A 20,550-nucleotide genomic window follows, 5' to 3' on the forward strand; every position below is an offset into this window, starting at 1 on the left:
CACTAAACAAGTAGGGCCTATTTTGTTTATATCATATTTTCTTTTTGAATTATTAAGTCAAGCAAGTTTAAATTGTATAAATAAAGAAACAGAATTACAACAAAGCAAATTTTATAGAACTCGTGATAAATAAAATAAAGGATGAAATCAAATTACGACCAATACACTAATAGAAATAGCCGTCTTTATTTATTTAAATTCAAAGGTAGGTTTTACTGAAACAATGACAATGTTGTGGGTATCAGTGGCTGGATCTCAATGCATGGAGATACTGTACAAATAAAATAAGCAAAACTAAATCAAAACAGCCAGAAAAAAATTGCAGAGATTTCGGGCAACACTACTAGCCCTTCATCTATTTTTAAAGAAATGTACGTAACAGATAATAAGTAATTTGTGAATTGCTTTTTATAGAGACACATAATTATAAAAACAAGGTACACTTGTTCATCCTCCTGGATGTCGGCCCATTATCTTATGACGAAAATAAAATCAAACCTTTGTGTTTCATTTTTTTTCATTTATGTTAATTTTTGCACATCAACTTAAACAGACAAATCAAAACTAGTCTAAAGTTTAGTTAGGTTTATTTTATTTATTTAGTTAACAACATATTTATCCAGGATTACAAAATCAGGTACATTGTGGTCCTCTCTTAAATGCAAATAAATCTGGAAAAAATATTGATATCTATAGCTTTAAATGAATAAATTGTTGGAGAATATTTAATTTCAGTTAGTAGGTTATTCCATATTTTAGCGTCTGCTACTTTAAACGAACAAGTTCATCTTACTAATGGTATAATAGTAGGGTATTGTTATTTTTAGGTTCTAACCCACGTGACGTGTATGTAGGTGAAATATCGCCAAACCAGCTCAATTTCTTTTGTTAATCTTCTTGGTTAGATTGCCTTGTCTAGACTAATTTTGCAAGATGTTCTCCAACGTTTGTAAATCTTAGTATACTAGCAAACAAACCACATTGCTTTTTTTAAAAACTAAGACTAAAGAGTTTGCTTGCAAACTAAAGTTTAATCAGACTCCCCAGCTTTGTAACATTAAGATATCGGGAGGTTTAGAGAACTTTAGAGCCGAGGGCACTATAACATTTTGCAAATTGCATCAAACCATGAAGTAAAAGACTGACTTTTAAAAACCCCAAAAAACCTAAGTGGCATCTATAATTATAGTAAACATAAATGCAGTTATATCACTTATTATTAGTAGGTCTATGTTTTCTATTCTCTTATCTCTATTTAGCGTTAGAAGACATTTTAAATGTATACATATCGGAATATTTTTTTAAACCAAAATATCGGGTGAAATTCGAAATATCAGCAGATTCACTCACGCCATTATCGAGAGATCCCCTAGGAGGTCTTGTGTAGACATTTAGCAAAAATCGGTTTCTGCAGTGTGCCGAAGTTTGTCTAAACTGTAAGCTTACTATGCATCGAACTTTCCTTGACAAATTAAGAGTTTGAGACAAACAAAAGTGTGCCAGTTCAGACTAGCTAAGCTACAGTATAAGATAGCCATATCAATTCCTAGTTTCACTAGCACACTTTACCCAACTTTTGTTTTCCAACTATGAGTGAATTTGCAACTGTTTAAGGAAGTTTGTGACTAGAGTACAGTAGTTGCTGTCTGTTTGTCTGTCTGTCTATCATTCGGTAACGACAGTCGCATATATTTTGTATAGGCTATTAAAACCAGTGGCCTATTTCGGGCCAACGAGTTTAGATATTTATAGTTAAGAAATATAAAACATTATGTACAATTATTGAGGTAAATATATACAAACATGTATGTGATAAGCCAATAAAGTAACTAAAATTAAGGCCTAATATGCATCGAACTTTCCTTGAGAAACAAGGAGTTTGCTCGAGTTTGCAAAAAAAAGATTATCACATCATTGTTAAATTGTCAAAATGAAAAATATAAGAAAATGTCTGATTAGAATTTAGAAATACCAATGGCCATTTTTGTGAAAAACACTCAATGTACTGAAAGGCTAACGAAAATGAAGAAATCAATTATAGTTAATTTCACTCTTCCCTGCTTAAACATTCTAATTACACCTATCGGTTACCATTCGTATCACTTGATTTCGATTTAATTCACTTAAAACAACTTGCTCCTCGCTAAAGTTATGTGAACGGTACCCGCCAAGTTTCATGTGGTCGAAATAATGGTACGGAACTGGTTTTCCACTTGGACTAACAGTCGAAGTATAAAACCCGTATGCAGATACTGAGCGGCACATGGTTAAAGCAATTGCTATACCTCGAATCCCAGCTGTTGGCATCTTACTTAACTTCCAAAACCTGCAAAACATAAAAAATAGAATAAATAAAAAATAAAATATAAAATAATAAAAACATGAAACATTTTGGTCATTGCGCTTCGATGGAAATTGTTCCGACTCTAAAACAGCCCCTCCTCAATTTCAAATAAACTTTTCCTAATTTGTTTACAAAAAAAAAAGATTGGACTATAACGTTTCTCTCAATTAAAAAGATGGAGATAAGAAGTAATAATGCCTTGGTTAGAGGTGGTTACACCATATTGAAGATATTTACCCCGTGTATTCGTGTGGTGTAGGTCTAAAGGGTTGGTGAAAACATGAATTATTCATTATTTCTTCATCGCTTACTACGATTTTTCGTTATAGAGGGCGCTGTACATGTTTGACCAAAACTAAATAGCGGGAAAGACCTACAGTTTTCAAATGAAATAAATTAGGCATGTAAAATCAAATAATAGCAACTATCGATATATCTTAAAGGTGGATTTACCGTAATATGTATTTAGCGAGTGGGTGGTAATACTAAACTATACAGACTAATAAGTAATATGCCTATAAAAACTGTAGACCCGACCGAGTTGCCCTAACTTACGCTAGGCCTAGAAAAATTGTAACCTTAAATTAATCACATTTTAATAGCTGCAGTGGCACCTTCTGCCGACACTCTTATATCAAATTTAATGCCACTTTTATACAACATGTCTACAAATGCCATATGTCTTCTGAATCGTGCTTTAGTCTTTAGACCGTCAGTAAAAACAGTCAACAAAATAATGGATTTACGCAAAGCCAACAGTTCTTTATAAGCCGGACATTTCTTCTTTTGTTTCGAAAAACATTGCAACACTTGATTACATTTCACATAATTAATTCCACTCAAATCTGTTCGATTCCCAACATCTTTCTCGTAACCTTTATACTTGGCCATGTTTAAACGTATTATTAAATCATGCGATGAAATTTCATTTCCACATCCACTATGGAGAAGTATACCTGAACTCCCTACGACGGCGCATGAATTATATAACTTAATATCTGTTCTCTGTTTTATTCGGGCATCTAATTTAAATGGTTGCAGAAACAGCCTTGCAGTTAATTTATTCAAGTTTCTCCTAAAAAATAATAAGACAATATAAATAGGTAATGATACTGACCTGTCTGATTATTCAATTTGACGTTAATATGACGTTAATAAAACTATGGTTGAAGGCCAATGCACTAAACACAAATAACGTTTTAAATTTGGCTTTCGGATGAGCAGCGGTATATCGAAATCAAAACGTTTACATAACGTTATTATAACGTATATAATTATAACGTATAGGCCTATATTATATCGGGGAAAATTATGTTGCTCATAGACGTTAAAAACATCACGCAGAAAATTATAAATCAAATGTTCCAATAAAGCGAACGATAGACCTATTTCAGAATTATCTTCAGATTTGTTTTTTGCGAAAACGTTTTAAAAACGGATGGATCATCCGAACTGCACTGCCACTCGCCTGCGTTGTACCTACGTCATTGCGTTGCGTTGCGTTCTGCTTCGGTTCCGACTAGGACGTAAGCAATTTGGCCATTGACAAGCGATTGCTTTTTTGAACTATCGCTTGTTATTGGTCAAATTACTTTTGTTGCTCTTACGTCCTAGTGAGAACCATAAACGTATCGTTTCCAAAGCTTTTTATTGATGACCCGAAATTTATTTAGGCCTATACTAAACCTTCTTCTAAACACCCCATTTCGGTATTTTTCAACGCAAGCGAGTTGACCAATCACACGCATTTTTTCGAGTAATTCATCGCTTGCGATTGGACAAATCACTTTTCGTTGCATTACGTCCTTGCGTCGCGTCCTAGTGGAAACCAAGCTTTAAAGCGAGTATCGGTGTTTAAAATGGCTAGTTTTACAATAAGGCTTGGTTCCCACTAGCGACGCAACGCAAGGACGTAACGAAACGCAAGTGAATTGACCAATCACAAGCGATGGCTTATTCGCTTGTGATTGCTACCGTAACTGTCTATAACTTCGCTTGTCATTGGTTAAAACGCTTGCGTTGCGTTTACGTCCTTGCGTTACGTTCTAGTGAGAACCAAGCTTTAGTGGTAACAACACTTAAGAGCCATTGTCTGTAAGAATCAAAGAAATATCAAAAAGAAGGGCAGACTCAAAAAAATGGATTTCTTTCAAATTTTGCACATGGCTATATATGTGTTGAGAGAAATCAAATATGAAGTATTTTTTTTATTTCACACGTATATTTCCATGGCAACGGCCAAATTTGTGTTTTTGACAAATTTTGTCCTTTTTTAAGGTTTTTTAAAATGGATATTGGTACTACTTTGATGAACGATATTTTTGTTTTGTTCATTTAATTATAAAAAATAATTAGTGTATGCATAATAGCAATGCATTGTGTACCTGTTTCAAATTTTTTTATTTTTTTTTATTTCATACTTTGGGAGATACCATTTATTTAAAAAGGGGTGTTTTTCACTTTTTTTAAATTGTTCAATGCAACTAAATTTTACTTCACCATAACGCCCAAAGTGGTGTATTTTTTTAGCTGATTTATTACAAATAGGTAGTTCTAATGTTTAATAATTGATTTCTAAAATAAAATACTGGGGTAAATTTAAAATCTACAAGCAGTGTTGCGAGAAACAGGCATTTTTATAAAAAAAAAAACATGGTATATTAGTAAAAACATTTTATTTTCTTTGATTATTTGATTTGAAACTCATTGGTCAGAAAAATTCTGAATGTTTTATATAGTTCTAGTTGTGTTGTGAGAAAAAAAAAATTAATTTTTAATTATAGATTCTATAATTCCCAGTTTTAATGTCATTTTATAGGTTATATCCTCTGGAAATTTGAATAAATTATCAGATCGTTGTGAATTTTAATCTTTGCAATAGATTACTCCTCTCTTATATTGAATCTCCATTTTCATTTGTTTACTTCTTTTATTTGCTAACCTAAGCAGATCCCACATGCCCATCCACCACCACTTTCGACTACCACCCCTCCCCCACCCCGACTATAACCACAACAAGATAAACTGCAACACTTTGGTCGATCATCCACTATAGAGTGTCAAATGCATGCATTCAAGCACCACCCACACTGCCCCTACTATCGCCCCAATGAATAGAGACGGATTCAAACTCCTCCATCCCACCCCCTCCCCCTTTCTCCAAGCCCCCACCCACCCCAAGTTAAAAATTGCAATGCAAAAGATAGGACATAAAGTTAAGTTTTTAGACCCTCGCCTTCAACCCCAACTATTTAAAAGTCCTGGATCCACCACTTTCCCCTCCCCAAAATAGAACCAATCAAAAGTCAATGATATACTCAGGTATGTTAATGCTACATAACAAATATTGAAGCCCTGATTTGAAATTTCATTTCATTTAAGGTCAGCATGTAAAATATCACACTTTATTATTAAATATTGGTTTTAAATTCATTATTTTGTTTACTGTGATTGTTGGATTCAGTATTAATTATTAATTAATAATTATCTGATCATTATCTAATTTCCCTTGGTTATGCATAGCAACAGTTACTATGGTAACTAAAAATGAGATATTCTTTAGATTTTGCATATTTATCTCATACAAATTTAAATTTGTAGATTATTAGCAGGCATGCCTTATTTGCATTTTCAAATTACCGTTTCACAAGGTCATATTCGTAAGCACTTTCTTCTGTGATTATTTTTATTCATGAAAACCCCATATTTTATTTACAGCGGCCACCTCCCTTAACGGACGCACTTTGAAAAGCCTGTTTGTTCTTCCTATCTAATTAGTGCATTTGGTGCTTACCGTAAGCAGCTGCGGGCACCTTTTTATACTAAAAATGAGATTTTTTGTAAGCGGCCAATCGAAAAATTATTGCATGGACCTATGAATTAGAGGTGCATGTTTATTCTATTTCTTTATATATTAGCTTTATTTTGAAGAGGTTTTAAAAACATTACTGTGAAGAGATGAGAAAACTACACAGATTTTGACCGACCATTTTTCATATCATAAAAGTTTTTAAAATTTGTCTGAAAATGCTAAAAAATACTAAACCACCTGATTATAAATAATAATAGGCCTACAATTAGCTGGAAAATTGAGAGGCTCGTTTCGTTAAGAATATCGTATATAGCCATAATAAGTGATTTTGGCCCTTTATCGGCAGAACCTCCCGTAAGGGGTCACCGCCCGTAAGCGGCCACTTTTCCAGGTCCCGAGGGTGGCCACTTACGGGAGGTTCAACTGTATTTAAAAAAACAATTATCCTTAGTTATGCATAGAAACATGTTCTAAGATAACATAAATAATACATTTTGACATAACTTGACCCAACAAATGACCCTTTCACAAGGTCAGACCTTTTCTGGGATTCAGTAGATAAGTAAATTTGGGAAAAGGTAGTAAAGCTATGTAATCAATTGTTTGTAGTCATGAAACCCCATATTAAAAATATTGTACTTAGTTACGTATAGAAACAGTTGCTACAATACACTATAGGTAAAATGTTGATGTCATTTGACCTCAATATGTAAACATTTTTTTTTTCATGAAACTCCATATTTAATTTTTAAAAAAAATATCATTTGTTACGTAAACAGGTTTAAGATAACACTAAAGGTCATTTTTTTTAACCTTTATTCAGATTCGTCAAGACTTTCTTTCTGAGATTATTAGGATTCAGTATTTAAAGTAAATTTGGCAAAAAGTAGAAATGTAAAACTATGTAGAAAAAATGTTTTGTATTTATGAAAACCCCTTATTTTTGTTTTAAATTTTCGCATAGAAACTGTTACTATGGTAAAATGTTGACCTCAAAATGAATGAATTTACAAGGTCAAGTTTGTCATTAATGGAATGCAGTAGAAGTAAAATTGAGAAAAATTACAAATGCAATCAATTCCTTGTATTTATAAAAACGCCATTTTTTTACGTTTTAAAAAAAATTACTTTCCTTAGTTACACATAGAAATGGTTGCTAAGGTAACACTATAGGTAAAATATGAAAATTGTTGAGAATTGTTATGAACTATCTTGTAAATTTTGATCAAACATTAATAGTTGTAGTTGCATTCTGACCCCTTTTGACCTCAAATGACCTATTTACAAGGTCAGATTTTTTGGGAGGTCTTTCTGTATCTCTTTACGCAAAATAGATTTAAAAATGTATAAAAACCATTGCTGATTTATTTCTAAGTTTAACATTATTTTCCATCAACTAAATATTTCAATGCAAAATACTGTTTTTCTGGCAATTAATTGAAATGAACCTGGCAACACATTCTCCTATTTTATCTAAACTATTCGTATGACTCTAGTAGCATTATGACAAGCCACATATATATTTTATTATTGGATTAGCCATATTTAAATTGTGTTTCATGTGTTTTGTTTGTTGATATTTTGTTATATTTTTTTGTATTTTCCTGGCAACACAAAACCTATGTACGAAATTTACCCCAGTGTTTTTTTCGTGATTATTGTTGACAAACCTATTGACTATCAAATTAAAAAACCTCATTGATTTAAAAACACCACTTTGGAAGTTATAGGTACGTTTATGAGGTATACTTTTATAAAAAAAATATTTTTTAAAAACACCCCTTTTTAAAATAATGGTATCAACCAAACTCCAATTTGTAATTTTTTTTTTCTACATTAAATGGAACTCAATACATATTGCTTACACTGCTATAAACAAAAACTGTATACTGTAAGTATTTTTGCTTAAAATAAGTATACAAATTTGTACTTTTTCACTATAGAAAATCTGTGAAAAATGGCAAAAACATCAAAATTTGGATAATTGACCGTTGTCATGGCAACGGAGGCTAAAAATTAAAATGAATGTTGTAGATATGCTTTTTATTGAAATGTCTATTCATGGTAAAAATTTGAGAGAAATCAATTTTTTTACTTTACATCTGCCACCAAATCTTTGATTTTTACAGACAATGGCTCTTAATAGTTGTAGTAAAGTGGAGACCTGTCCTGTTTTGCATTCTGACCCCTTTTGACCTCAAATGACCTATTTACAAGGTCAGATTTTTTGGGAGGTCTTTCTGTATCTCTTTACACAAAATAGATTTAAAAATGTATAAAAACCATTGCTGATTTATTTCTAAGTTTAACATTATTTTCCATCAACTAAATATTTCAATGCAAAATACTGTTTTTCTGGCAATTAATTGAAATAAACCTGGCAAAACATTCTCCTATTTTATCTAAACTATTCGTATGACTCTAGTAGCATTATGACAAGCCACATATACATTTTATTATTGGATTTGCCATATTTAAATTGTATTTCATGTGATTTGTTTGTTGATATTTTGTTTGTATTTTTTTGTATTTTTCGTATTTTCCTGGCAACACAAAACCTATGTACGGAATTTACCCCAGTGTTTTTTTCGTGATTATTGTTGAAAAACCTATTGACTATCAAATTAAAAAACCTCATTGATTTAAAAACACCACTTTGGAAGGTATAGGTACGTTTATGAGGTATACTTTTATAAAAAAAATATTTTTTGAAAACACCCCTTTTTAAAATAATGGTATCAACCAAACTCCAATTTGTAATTTTTTTTTTCTACATTAAATGGAACTCAATACATGTTGTTTACACTGCTATAAACAAAAACTGTATACTGTAAGTATTTTTGGTTAAAATAAGTATACAAATTTGTACTTTTTCACTATAGAAAATCTGTGAAAAATGGCAAAAACATCAAAATTTGGATAATTGACCGCTGTCATGGCAACGGAGGCTAAAAATTAAAATGAATGTTATAGATATGCTTTTTATTGAAATGTCTATTCATGGTAAAAATTTGAGAGAAATCCATTTTTTGACATCTGCCACCAAATCTTTGATTTTTACAGACAATGGCTCTTAAGTGGTATATACGTAGTAAATTCAACAAGAATATGCTTACCTTACTCGTACTGGTTTTCTCCATACTTTTGGGAAGTTCTGTAAAAACAAGTTACCACTCAATTCTTTGCATGATAAAAAATATCATGCATTCGTAAATAGCTGACAAAAAATGTTGAAGTTTTAATTAAATTGTATTACTGTCGTACAATAATAGCCTCCCTTTTCGTTAATTTGAAATTAAATAAAACGAGTGGGATTTGTTTACTGTTATTGCTATACAAGTTTGTTACAATAATAACAAATTGCGTTCAATGATACTTTATTTACCACGACATGAATAGTACATTATTTTATTTTATTGCACATAGTTACATCCAACAGCGATATTTCCAATTGCAGGATGCCTTAAAGAGTATTATATGATGAGTTTGTGACAGTGGCTGTGTGTGAACTAGTACACCGGGGTAACACCCTACTCGTATCGAAAGATGTACTGGTTCTTTAAAGTGCACATGAACCAGATGTGTACACTGGATCTACGGTTAGTTAATTCAATAGAAATAAAACCTGATAACAAAATAGATTATTTTTAGTTATCGCACCCTTAGTTAATTTAAAATTTAAATGAAACAGTTTGTTTTTATTTCAAACTTTCGATGGTACGTGCAACCAAAATAATAAAACAAACCAAAGTAAATGAGTAATTATGTTAATAACTGTTAGTTTACTTTGATCGTCCTCAGGAGTAAATTATGAAATAAGCAAAACATATAGTTACCATTTTACTGTACTAAACTTTCGTCTCTTACGAATCGTTCGTTTGCTAACGGCTTAGGCCTATGATGAGTCGGTCTCATCAAACAACATCAATTAATGTTTCACTCTTAAAATATGTTTATTTCTATAATAACGAGTGTGTGGAATTGTTTACCCTATTCAATTAATGTTGTCCTCCAAACAATGGATTCGCCTAATGTACACATTAATTTATTTTATGTAAAGTACATTAATCACAGTTGACAGTTGACATCCATTAAAGGCCAGGTGCGGGCAAACAATTTATATTGATCATAGGCCTACATTCCAATAATTATCGATGTAGGCCTATAGTTTCTCCTATGGTTAATAATTTTTAGAATTGTATTTGTGTTATATGATCTGGTAGAAAATAACCACTTTCTTATCAGTGGGGGGATAGTTCAGTAAAATCTCTATTCTTTTGTACGCAAATGTTGTAAATAGAGAGTCATTTTAAAAATAAACGGTGTGGTAAAAAATGTTATCAGATGGCTTAATAGGTAATATACTTCAGATTTTTATTTTCGTGCCATAGCACCCACTACTTTGTTTCACTTTCTTGGGAGTCACCAGACATGTTATTACAGGCCTATATGTTGCACATATTTGATTTATGTACAATTGACCAAATGTCATATTTAAACTTCATGCCTGTATCTGACTGAGCTTTAAAAGGAAAATTGTGTATAATACTGGCGTATAATAATAATAATATTTATTTGGAACAACACTTTTTTAACAGTGGCACACATGCGTAGATGGTGCATCCATACAAATTACTAAATTTAATACAAAAAACAATGGAAAATAAATACTGAAACTAAAACATTTTTCATATTTGATTATGAAATAACAACATAAATTTGACTCGACGCTATTACAAAACTTATTTTTAAACTAAACTACACAATACAACTAATCTGCAACAGCAATGGGAAAGAAAACACATTTTTAAAATAAAACAGTTCAAAGTTGTAATACAATTGCATTTCTTAGTTTCCAAGCACGGCTTATGTACATTTTATAATATCTGTCAAACACAGCATAAATCTCATGAGAGTTATTTTTATGAAATAACGTGCTTCCTAGGACATCAATTGTATCTACACAATTTTACAATCACCTGCTGATTTTTCTAGATCACCGCCATTGTCAATATGACTGAATGTGTTTTTATAGAATTTTAAAAGAAGCCAAAATGAATGGCAATCTAATTGTTAAAGATGTATTGTCCCCTAAACAAATATTTTTTTGTATATGTAATTTTATGTTTATTTGTTTGAATGTTTACATGGCAAAATCAAATATTGATATAAAGTTTGCGGTACACCACGTATCTGTTGAGTTTCTTGAAGTTTCTATCAATGTTCTTTTCAGAACTAATACACTAAACTTTATGTAAATTTAATGTCACATAATAGTTATCCACTTGGACCAAAAATGTAATCTAACAAAATTGATTTACCTAAAAAACTTGAAATTAAAGCGAAACATGGTCAATGGATTTTTGGTTGAATTTAACCATTTATTACGTTATTTTATAAATGAAAACATTTTTTTTCTGTGGAAGTTTATTAAAACTACAAAATAGTAAAATAACCTCGGTTATGCCTAGACAGTGAAACAATAAATTAATTCCTTAAATTATTAATTATATTAAAAATTCTTTACAAATTGTTAAACTAGCAGTTCTACCAGAAACTTTATTGTTATTTCGATGTGTGATAAAACTAATTCCTCGATATGGCAGAGTTTTTTAACCCTATTCTACAACCAGGAAACATTATAATTTGTCTATGGTTAAAACACTTTTTGCATAACACATAGAATTACCAACACATACACTACACTACAGTTTGACAAAACCGCGCCCATTGCCAACTAAAGCATACCGAAATTAGTGACCTACCCATCAAATCCAAATTCGCAGGTAAATAACTGAGCCTACCAATAATTGTTGTCTTGAGATCCAGTTTCCGAATTATTATTATAATTATTCACATCATGGCGCTATAACAATTGATTAATTTTATAGCTCCCTGCCTACATATCATTGCTATTGGTATTATTACAATAGTATTATATAATATACAGTACATATATTTATATAAAGAGCTGGTAGGTCTAGCCGAATCGGAGCAACACCTCTGATTCAGTTTTTGAAATTAATTGTCGACTTTCCGAAGGAGAGAAAAAACTTCTTTCCCGAGGACTTAAATTCTGTCCAAAACCAAGGCAGGTCGGCGCACAACAACTATCTTTGGATATGGAGTCTTTCTCCAAAAGATTACGATTACGTGAACATTTTGCTGATTCAGACAGCTCAGCAGCACCACACAAAACGAAGGCAACGCTAACAAATTTAAACCAAAAAGTTCCTGGAATCCACCTAAAAATCGTTGTCCAGCTTTAGAAACATTTATTCAGGCTATTGAGGAGGATGTACAAAACTACGTCCCGAGTTCAGATAAACGTGACAATCTCTCAAAACAAGAGAGGCAGGCCATTGCCAAATTGCGTCAGCGTAATGATATCATCATTAAACCCGCTGATAAAGGTTCTGGCACTGTTGCTATGGACATCAAATTTTATGAAGAGGAGTCCTTAAGACAGCTAAACAATCTTCTTCATTATCGTAAACCCCGGAAATTGCGGATAATGTGGCCAAATCTGTTTCTGTGATGGTAAAAAAACACTCCATCGATTCTAAGATTGGACCTTATTTGGCACAGGTCAATCCAGTTCCAGGCAGATTTTATTTCCTACCTAAAATCCACAAAGCAGGCAATCCTGGTAGACCCATTATTTCGGGCAATGGCACTGCTACAGAGAAAGTTTCTGAATATGTGACTGATCTCCCTTCATACATTCAGGACTCCACGGACTTTATCCGCAAAATTAACCAAATTCAAAATTTACCTAACAATTCTGTTCTGGCTACATTAGATGTTTCATCATTGTATACTAATATCCCTCACGAAGAAGGAGCCGGCAAACGCCTACTAAAGCTCATTTACGAGAACTGGTCATGTTGATTTAACCAACAACAATTTTATTTCTGGAAATGACCATTACCTTCAAATTCATAGCACAGCGATGGGCACAAAAATGGCGCCATCTTTTGCAAATTTATTTATGGGACAATTTGAGGCCAATTTTCTGTCCCTCCAACCTAATAAACCGCTTGTTTGGTTTAGATACATTGACGAAATCTTCATGATCTTGACCCATGGTAAAGATAATTTGGAATCTTTTCTTCTCAATATTAATTCAGCCCACCCAACTATCAAATTTACAGCTACCAAATCCACTAGCATAGCGTTGATTTTTTGGATACTATAGTGACCATAGAAAATGGTACACCCAAAACTGACCTATTCCGTAAATCCACGGATAAAAATATGTACCTGCTCCCTAGCAGTTGTCATCCCCGACACTGTATTAAAAACATACCGTACCACAGTCAAGCATTACGTATCAGACGCATCTGTTCTTCAGATTTAGATTTTCAGAATCGTACCAAAGAACTAACCGGACATCTCCGGAATCGAAATTACAAGAAGGAATACATCGAAACTGCTATAAAGAAAGCAAAAGATATTCCTTGATGTGTCAAACACTGACGTACAAACCACGTCAGCCAAAAGAATCGACCAGAGTGCCTACCACGCACCCTAGGTTGCCTCCATTACGGGCTATTATTGAGAAACATATGCCCATTCTACAGTCCACAGAACGTCTCAGGACTGTTTTTCCGGAACCACCCATTATTGCATTTCGTAGACCTCCCAACCTTCGTGATATATTAGTCAGATCCAAATTTAAGAGTGAAATTAACTCTCATGACAGCCAAAATTTGCTAAATCAAAACGATAAAGTAAACAGCCAGAAAAGTTAGCAGAGCTTTCGGGGAACACTAGCCCTTCATCAGTGCAAGTATATATATATATATATAAACTATATAATATAAACTTAAATTTTGGTAGTCAATGGAATAATTTTACCGATCTGGGAGTATGTTCCTAATGTTAAGTCAAAAAGGTTTTGTGCTTTTAAGTTGTAATTCCCAGTGATTTTCCTTGTCTTTGCGCGTTTTGTCGCTCCATTTGACTTCGTGGTCTATTGCAATAACTCTGAAATTTGCAATCGAGTGACCAGCTGAATTAAAATGTTCGGCTACAGGTTGATCAAGCTTTAATGTTTGATTTAGCTTTTCACTTTTTTTTGTATCTCCATTGAGATCCAGCCACTGATACCCACAGCATTGTCATTTTTTTTCCAGTAATTTGCCTTTGGATTTATATATATATATTATATATAAACTTTATTTATTCACGAGACTGATGTGCAGTACAACTTGTTCAATCAATATTGATTGTTTTTACACAAGTTCGTGATATTAGAAAAAAAACAACACCATTATAAATACGACAAGAAAGAATTGAAATTGAAAATAAAAAAATTACAGCAGAATCCCTTTCATCTCACAGCTCTATTTTGGATACACCATACATGGTACTTCCCGTGTAAACGTGAACCCCTAACCATGGTATATTTTTTGGGGATTCTACTGTAGTACATAGTAAATGTTTTTGTTTTCATTTACCTTAAAATAATAGTGATTAAACACGATATACATAAAATACAGTTTACATAGTATCTATCCATTTTAAAAGTTGGATGTACACCATCGTAGATACCATACCATTATGTTTTACAATGCATTTTTCAGATACGTTTTAAACAACTTAACTGAAGTTGGAAGTTTATCAAAATTGAGACTATTCCATATAATTGCTCCACGATAAGACAGACTTCGTTTTTTAAAATCGGTTTTTGGCTTCGGGATGAACAGATGTGTATCACTATGCCTTAGATTATAAGTTATATCATTGTATGTAAACACATTATATAGGTAAGGTGGGGCATTACCTGTCAAAACCTTATAAATAACCATACAGCATTCATATCTATCTTGATAAAATAAAAGTGACCAATTCATTTGTCTTAGTGCCTCACTACTAAGTGTGTCCCATGTTAGACCACACACGATTCGAGCTGTTTTGGATAGTTTGAACTCTTTTCATTAGAGCTTGACTACTATTTCCCCAAACAATAGCTCAAGTGAGGTATTACAATAGAGTTTGCAATATGTTTTAATATGATTTGTGGAAAATAATAGCTACATCGTCTGAGCATACCCAATCCATTTCGAGCTTTACCCCGAATGTATTCAATCTGATTTTTCCATGATAAATATTTGTCTATTATGATACCGAGATTTTTGCAATATCGAACGCCCGGTGCAACATCGTTATCTATATTAACTGATCTATTTTTTTCTTTGGTTGTTGCCAATCGGTTTGTCGATCCGATCAACATAAACTCGGATTTAATACTCCACTTGGAAGTCTAACAAAGAGTTCTTCGTTTATACTTTGGTATATTTCATTTTCATTTTAGTATCGTCAGAGGTCATTCACATTGGATGTGTGTATAGTCAGACAATGTATTATTTACATTTGTGAATTGCTTCCCCTCAGACAAATAGACCCATTTTAATACATATTTACTTAGACCATAACGTCGCAATTTGCTTAATAGTATCTTATGGTTTACCGTATCAAAGGCCTTTTTAAAATCTAGTAAACAGATTCCAAACCAGCTTACCCTCGTCTATTGCACTATACCAGTCTTCCGTCACTTTTGTAAGTTCAGTATTGAGTTTGATGGTCGAAAACCTTATTTTTATTTATTTTTATTTTAACAATATTTTATGAGGGTGGTCCATCCATCATCAGCTGATCATTAGGGACCCTCAAACAATACAAACAGAAAATACAACATCAACTATAAAAACACAAAATCAACAGATATAAAAAAATAAATGTATAATACAGTGAAAGAAGGACAAAAAGAAATAAAATCAGAGAGAGAGAAACATATGTTTTTTCAAAAGAGATTTAAAGGAAAAGAAATTGTTAAAGTTACGAATGCTTAAAGGTAGAGAATTAAAGAAAGAAGGAGCATTGCAACTAAAAGAAAGTTTAAAGATTTCAAGGTAAGGACGAGGGATAAGAAGATCTCCTTTAGTAATTTGCCTGATTGATTTATACATACCAGATTATTGGGTGTGTAGAAAAATCAGATCCCAGATATATCTGAGTTTTCTAGACCTGGGGTAGGTAGGTAGGCTGCTACTATAAGTTACAATAACTATTATTATTAGTAAGAAAACATATAATACTGTGTAGTATTTCAAATATGCTACTCTCTAACAATAATGGAACGATTCATTTGATGATCTGGGTTTTCTAGTTCCATTTTAGATTACTAGAAAACTCAGATCTTGAGTTTTCTAGATCTAGAAAACTCAGATATCTGAGTTTTCTAGATCTAAAAAACTCAGATATATCCGAGATCTGAGTTTTCTAGATCTGAGTTCCAAGATTATTATTATTCAAAAAAGCATAAAAGTAGATTTAAAACGACTCGTTCAATTATTTTTTAAAGTATAGGTAGGACGGAAATGGGACGATAATTATTAGGGTTAGTTTTTTCACCATTCTTAAAAATTGGCGTGATTTTGCTATTTTCCACGTATTTGGGAATTTACACGTTTTGTGAAAGAGTGATTTATTATGCTTGTAATTGTTGGGGATATAATCGGGGCAGACAGCTTTAGAATGCATAGTGGTAAGTTATCATGACCAGTGGCTTTGTTTTTTGAAAGATTACTTAATAAGCATTTGTATACAAATATACGAAATTCAAACCTATATTTGAGAAAAATGTATTAATTTCATTTGCGATGTCCTTGGCTTTATAGAGGACATCGCCATTATCATTAATTGTTTGAATAGTAGAGTTTTTCTTTTTTGACGATATCATAAGCTAAGGAGCTGTTTTTTACGTACTCTGTGTTTTTTCCAAGGAGCATCTTTATCTAAATTTTTGGTTAGTGTAGTTTCGTCGCCACTGGCGGTAATACCATTCCAATTTTCCATTAATAAAAACAGTGTCTTCAATTCAATTTTCTAAAGTTTCGTGTCATTTTATAATTATGATCCTGTTTATTAATTTTATTTGTTTTATTGGAATCTTTATTATTTTTCGCTCATTTCCCTATTATAACGAATGGCATTGAGTGGTAACGTGGTAATACGTTTTTGTGATTCAGAGACCAAAGTTAATCAACACAGAAGATATTTATAATACTCATGAATAAGAGTATGAAAAATATAGGCCTACACACATTATTGTCGGTATTTATGCCTATTATTAGTGCATTAACAATGTTCATAGGATCGACAATGTAAGGTTAGCGTAGCGTATACGCATAAAGTTGCGTTTGAATAGGTTGTTCACCCCACAGGGCTAAACACGCCACACTATGACTTTCGGTCGCGTGTATAGTCTGTAGTTCGTATTAGGCCTACTAGCAAACCTGAAATCAATATGACAAAATATAAGTAAAACTTATTTCTCACCTTATTTATCTTATAAACGTGATACAGATAGCTGCTACATGCTTAAATGGTACACTCGTCGCTTGCTACGAAATGCAATTTAATTATACGACGTCACGTAGACTTGCACCAAGTCTTAATATCTTTTTTTTTTATTTATTTGTTTTTATTTCGACCGCGATTTTTGTCTGAAAATACAGACTTGTGAAACACGTATAGAAATCGATTTGCAGACCGCAAACATACGATAAGAATGACGTAGGTTATCATACCGTATTTGGCTATATGGGGCGGGCGGTATGTAAATATGGATTTCGAATCAACCAATGATCATTTTGTTTCAAAATGAAAGAGATCGAGTACGTAGGCCTACCAGTGCTTAATGTACGATCGAGACTGTTGAAATATAAAATAGTAATGCCAAGTTGTTTTGTTTATTAATTGTTTAGTCCTTGGCCTAGGCCTCTTTCGTAGGTCCTACTCAACTCGCACGTATGACCTGCCAAAGGCCAACATACCACCGGCACACAACAGGGCTACACCACCACACAGAACAGGACAGGGTCTGGGTGGGAATTAAATCAAAATTATCTCCACGTAATAAATGATCCATTCAATGTTTGATTTGCGGAGAAGCTAGCCTATCATATATCAAGACGAGTTTTCATGTTTCAAAGATCCCATCAAATGTTTACCAGTACCAGACTACTAGGCATATAAAATAATTTCTAGCCTTCAGAACTTTCATAAATGTACCCAAGTACACATTGTCTAAACGTAACATAGCGCATGCGCATCATCTTATTTGTTGAGTCTTTGACATTCTTAAATATGAATATTTAAATGGTGTACGAGAGAGTAGCCAATCGCATGCAGCTGAAACTAGTCAACCGGATAATCGTATGCACCAAGAATTCTTGGTGTCAAACCACGTGACTTGTGCGTGTTTCCCCAGACGGAGTATCCAAAATCAAGTAGTATACGTATGAAACGCCATATGTGCCAAAATATTTATCTTTTAACTAATATTAAGACAAAACTCCGTCTGGAACCCAGACTAGACGTCACGGTACGATACCTCAAAAGTCTAAGAACACAATAGCCTAAATTATACACACAATACACACAACATATTTACAACATACCTACAACAATGGCTTTTACAAAACCTTGACCACACTTGAATGAATTATTTAGAGTTGTGCATGATTAATTTTAGGGCAAGTAGGATCATTAACTATACATTATAGTATTATATTTTTAGAAAAATAGTGGCGGTTACTTTTTTTTTTTTTAAACCATATTTAATGAGGGTGATCCATCCAGCTATTGCTGATCATTAGGGACCCTGAGCGGTTCAAAAGACAAACATATAGGCCTACACAAGATCCTCTACATAAGCAAAGTCTTATTACAAGTCTTTGGGAGTGGAGTAATTTGGTCCTTAGACAAAATCCTGACATGTGACGGGACTTGAACCCAGGACCCTTGGAGTGGTAGCCAAGCATCATACTGTGGGGTGAACAACCTATTAAAAAGCCAAGCATCATAACCACCAAGCCACAACTCCACTCCATACTAATATTTGTGACGAAAAACAGCAAGCTAAAAAGTAGCATTAGGGTTGGTGAGTACCCTGCCAAAATACGCAAATTGAGGGCGCTATGCTTTGCCAAAATACGCAAATCATGCCAAAATACTCAAATTGAGGGCGCTATGCTTTGCCAAAATACGCAAATCATGCCAAAATACGCAAATTGAGGGCGCTATGCCTTGCCAAAATACGCAAATCTGCTTTGCCAAAATACGCAAAACATGCCAAAATACGCAAATCTGCTTTGCCAAAATACACAAATCATGCGAATTTTGGCAAAGCATAGCGCCCTCAATTTGCGTATTTTGGCATGATTTGCGTATTTTGGCAAAGCATAGCGCCCTCAATTTGAGTATTTTTGCAATTTTTTGGCGTATTTTGGCATGATGCTCACCAACCCCACCCAAAAATACCCATCGACCAAAATGGTTGTGCAATATAATTGCACTCACATCTAGCATATACCGAATTGCACCCTTAATGACGTAATATCATCATGACCCACAATACTCCAATCAAATGAAAATAAGACTATTCAGGTGTATTATACATTTTTTTAAACCATCACCTCTCCTTAATGGTCTATGTAATAATTTCCCCCATTGGGTCAAGTTGGGTCAAGTTGTGATGCTGAGAGTAGGCCTACCATATTATTATTTTATTCCTTTCAGGGATACACAAGAATTCATGACGTCAGAGCGTGTGCGATAATTTGCCAATAACAGTCGAAAAGTTGAACGCGGCTCTCCGACTGAGAAAGGAGCTCTTTTATATCTCCGTAGTAGGCCAATTTTTAAGTGTTTAAATTTTAAATGTAAATATGTATATGTGTGTATGATGTAGTATGTTTAAGCGGATATTAGCCCTTGTTGGCATTTGCAACAATAAAGAAATTGAATTGAATTGAATTAACAGTGTGATATTCTGTTTTCTTACGTTATTGGTAGCCTATATATTTTCTTTTTATGCATGTTTCGTAATCGATAAAACCACGATGAAAAGAAATAAAAGAAAAGCAATCAATATTTCTCTTAATGGACAGTAACTCCGGGTTTAAAATGTGTATTGTTTATTATAAAATAAACAGTAGGCCTATTGATAATAGGCCTAAATACTACTACTGGCTTATTATTTTCGTCAGCAGGTAAAACAGAACGAGCGTCGAGATGATGAAATATTCCCTTTTTTAGACAGGTATACTGCGTGACTTTTCTGTATTATGTTAAGATAGAATAAGTAAATTTAAAAAAAGGAAATTTCACAATTATAACAACAACTTTATAAATATCCTTTTTTTTAAATTACATACCTAGGCCCTATTCCGGTTTCCTCAAAGAGAGTGATATTATAATATTCTTTGGTTTCCCCCACATCTTGGTGGCGCTTTGTTAAATTAGTACTGGCTTTTGATTGGCTGTTGGTCTTTTATTTTATAAAAAGGCGACATTTTCAAAATAAATAACGCGAAACGGCAGT

General features: G+C 33.0%; 1 protein-coding gene across 1 annotated transcript; it reads right to left on the bottom strand.

The window, feature by feature from the left end:
• Nucleotides 1–186: 186 nt before the first annotated feature.
• LOC140048847 (alpha-N-acetylneuraminide alpha-2,8-sialyltransferase-like) lies at nucleotides 187–15,916 on the bottom strand. Its single transcript, XM_072093650.1, has 4 exons — nucleotides 15,682–15,916; nucleotides 9,272–9,309; nucleotides 2,937–3,419; nucleotides 187–2,326 (listed from the first exon to the last, which is right to left on the bottom strand). The coding sequence occupies exons 3-4, from the start codon at nucleotides 3,233–3,235 to the stop codon at nucleotides 2,071–2,073; spliced, it is 555 nt and encodes a 184-aa protein (XP_071949751.1). The 5' UTR covers nucleotides 3,236–3,419; nucleotides 9,272–9,309; nucleotides 15,682–15,916; the 3' UTR covers nucleotides 187–2,070.
• Between the last annotated feature and the right edge of the window lie 4,634 nt (nucleotides 15,917–20,550).

Source organism: Antedon mediterranea, chromosome 5, assembly GCF_964355755.1.
Source record: "Antedon mediterranea chromosome 5, ecAntMedi1.1, whole genome shotgun sequence".
NCBI lineage: Eukaryota > Metazoa > Echinodermata > Crinoidea > Comatulida > Antedonidae > Antedon > Antedon mediterranea.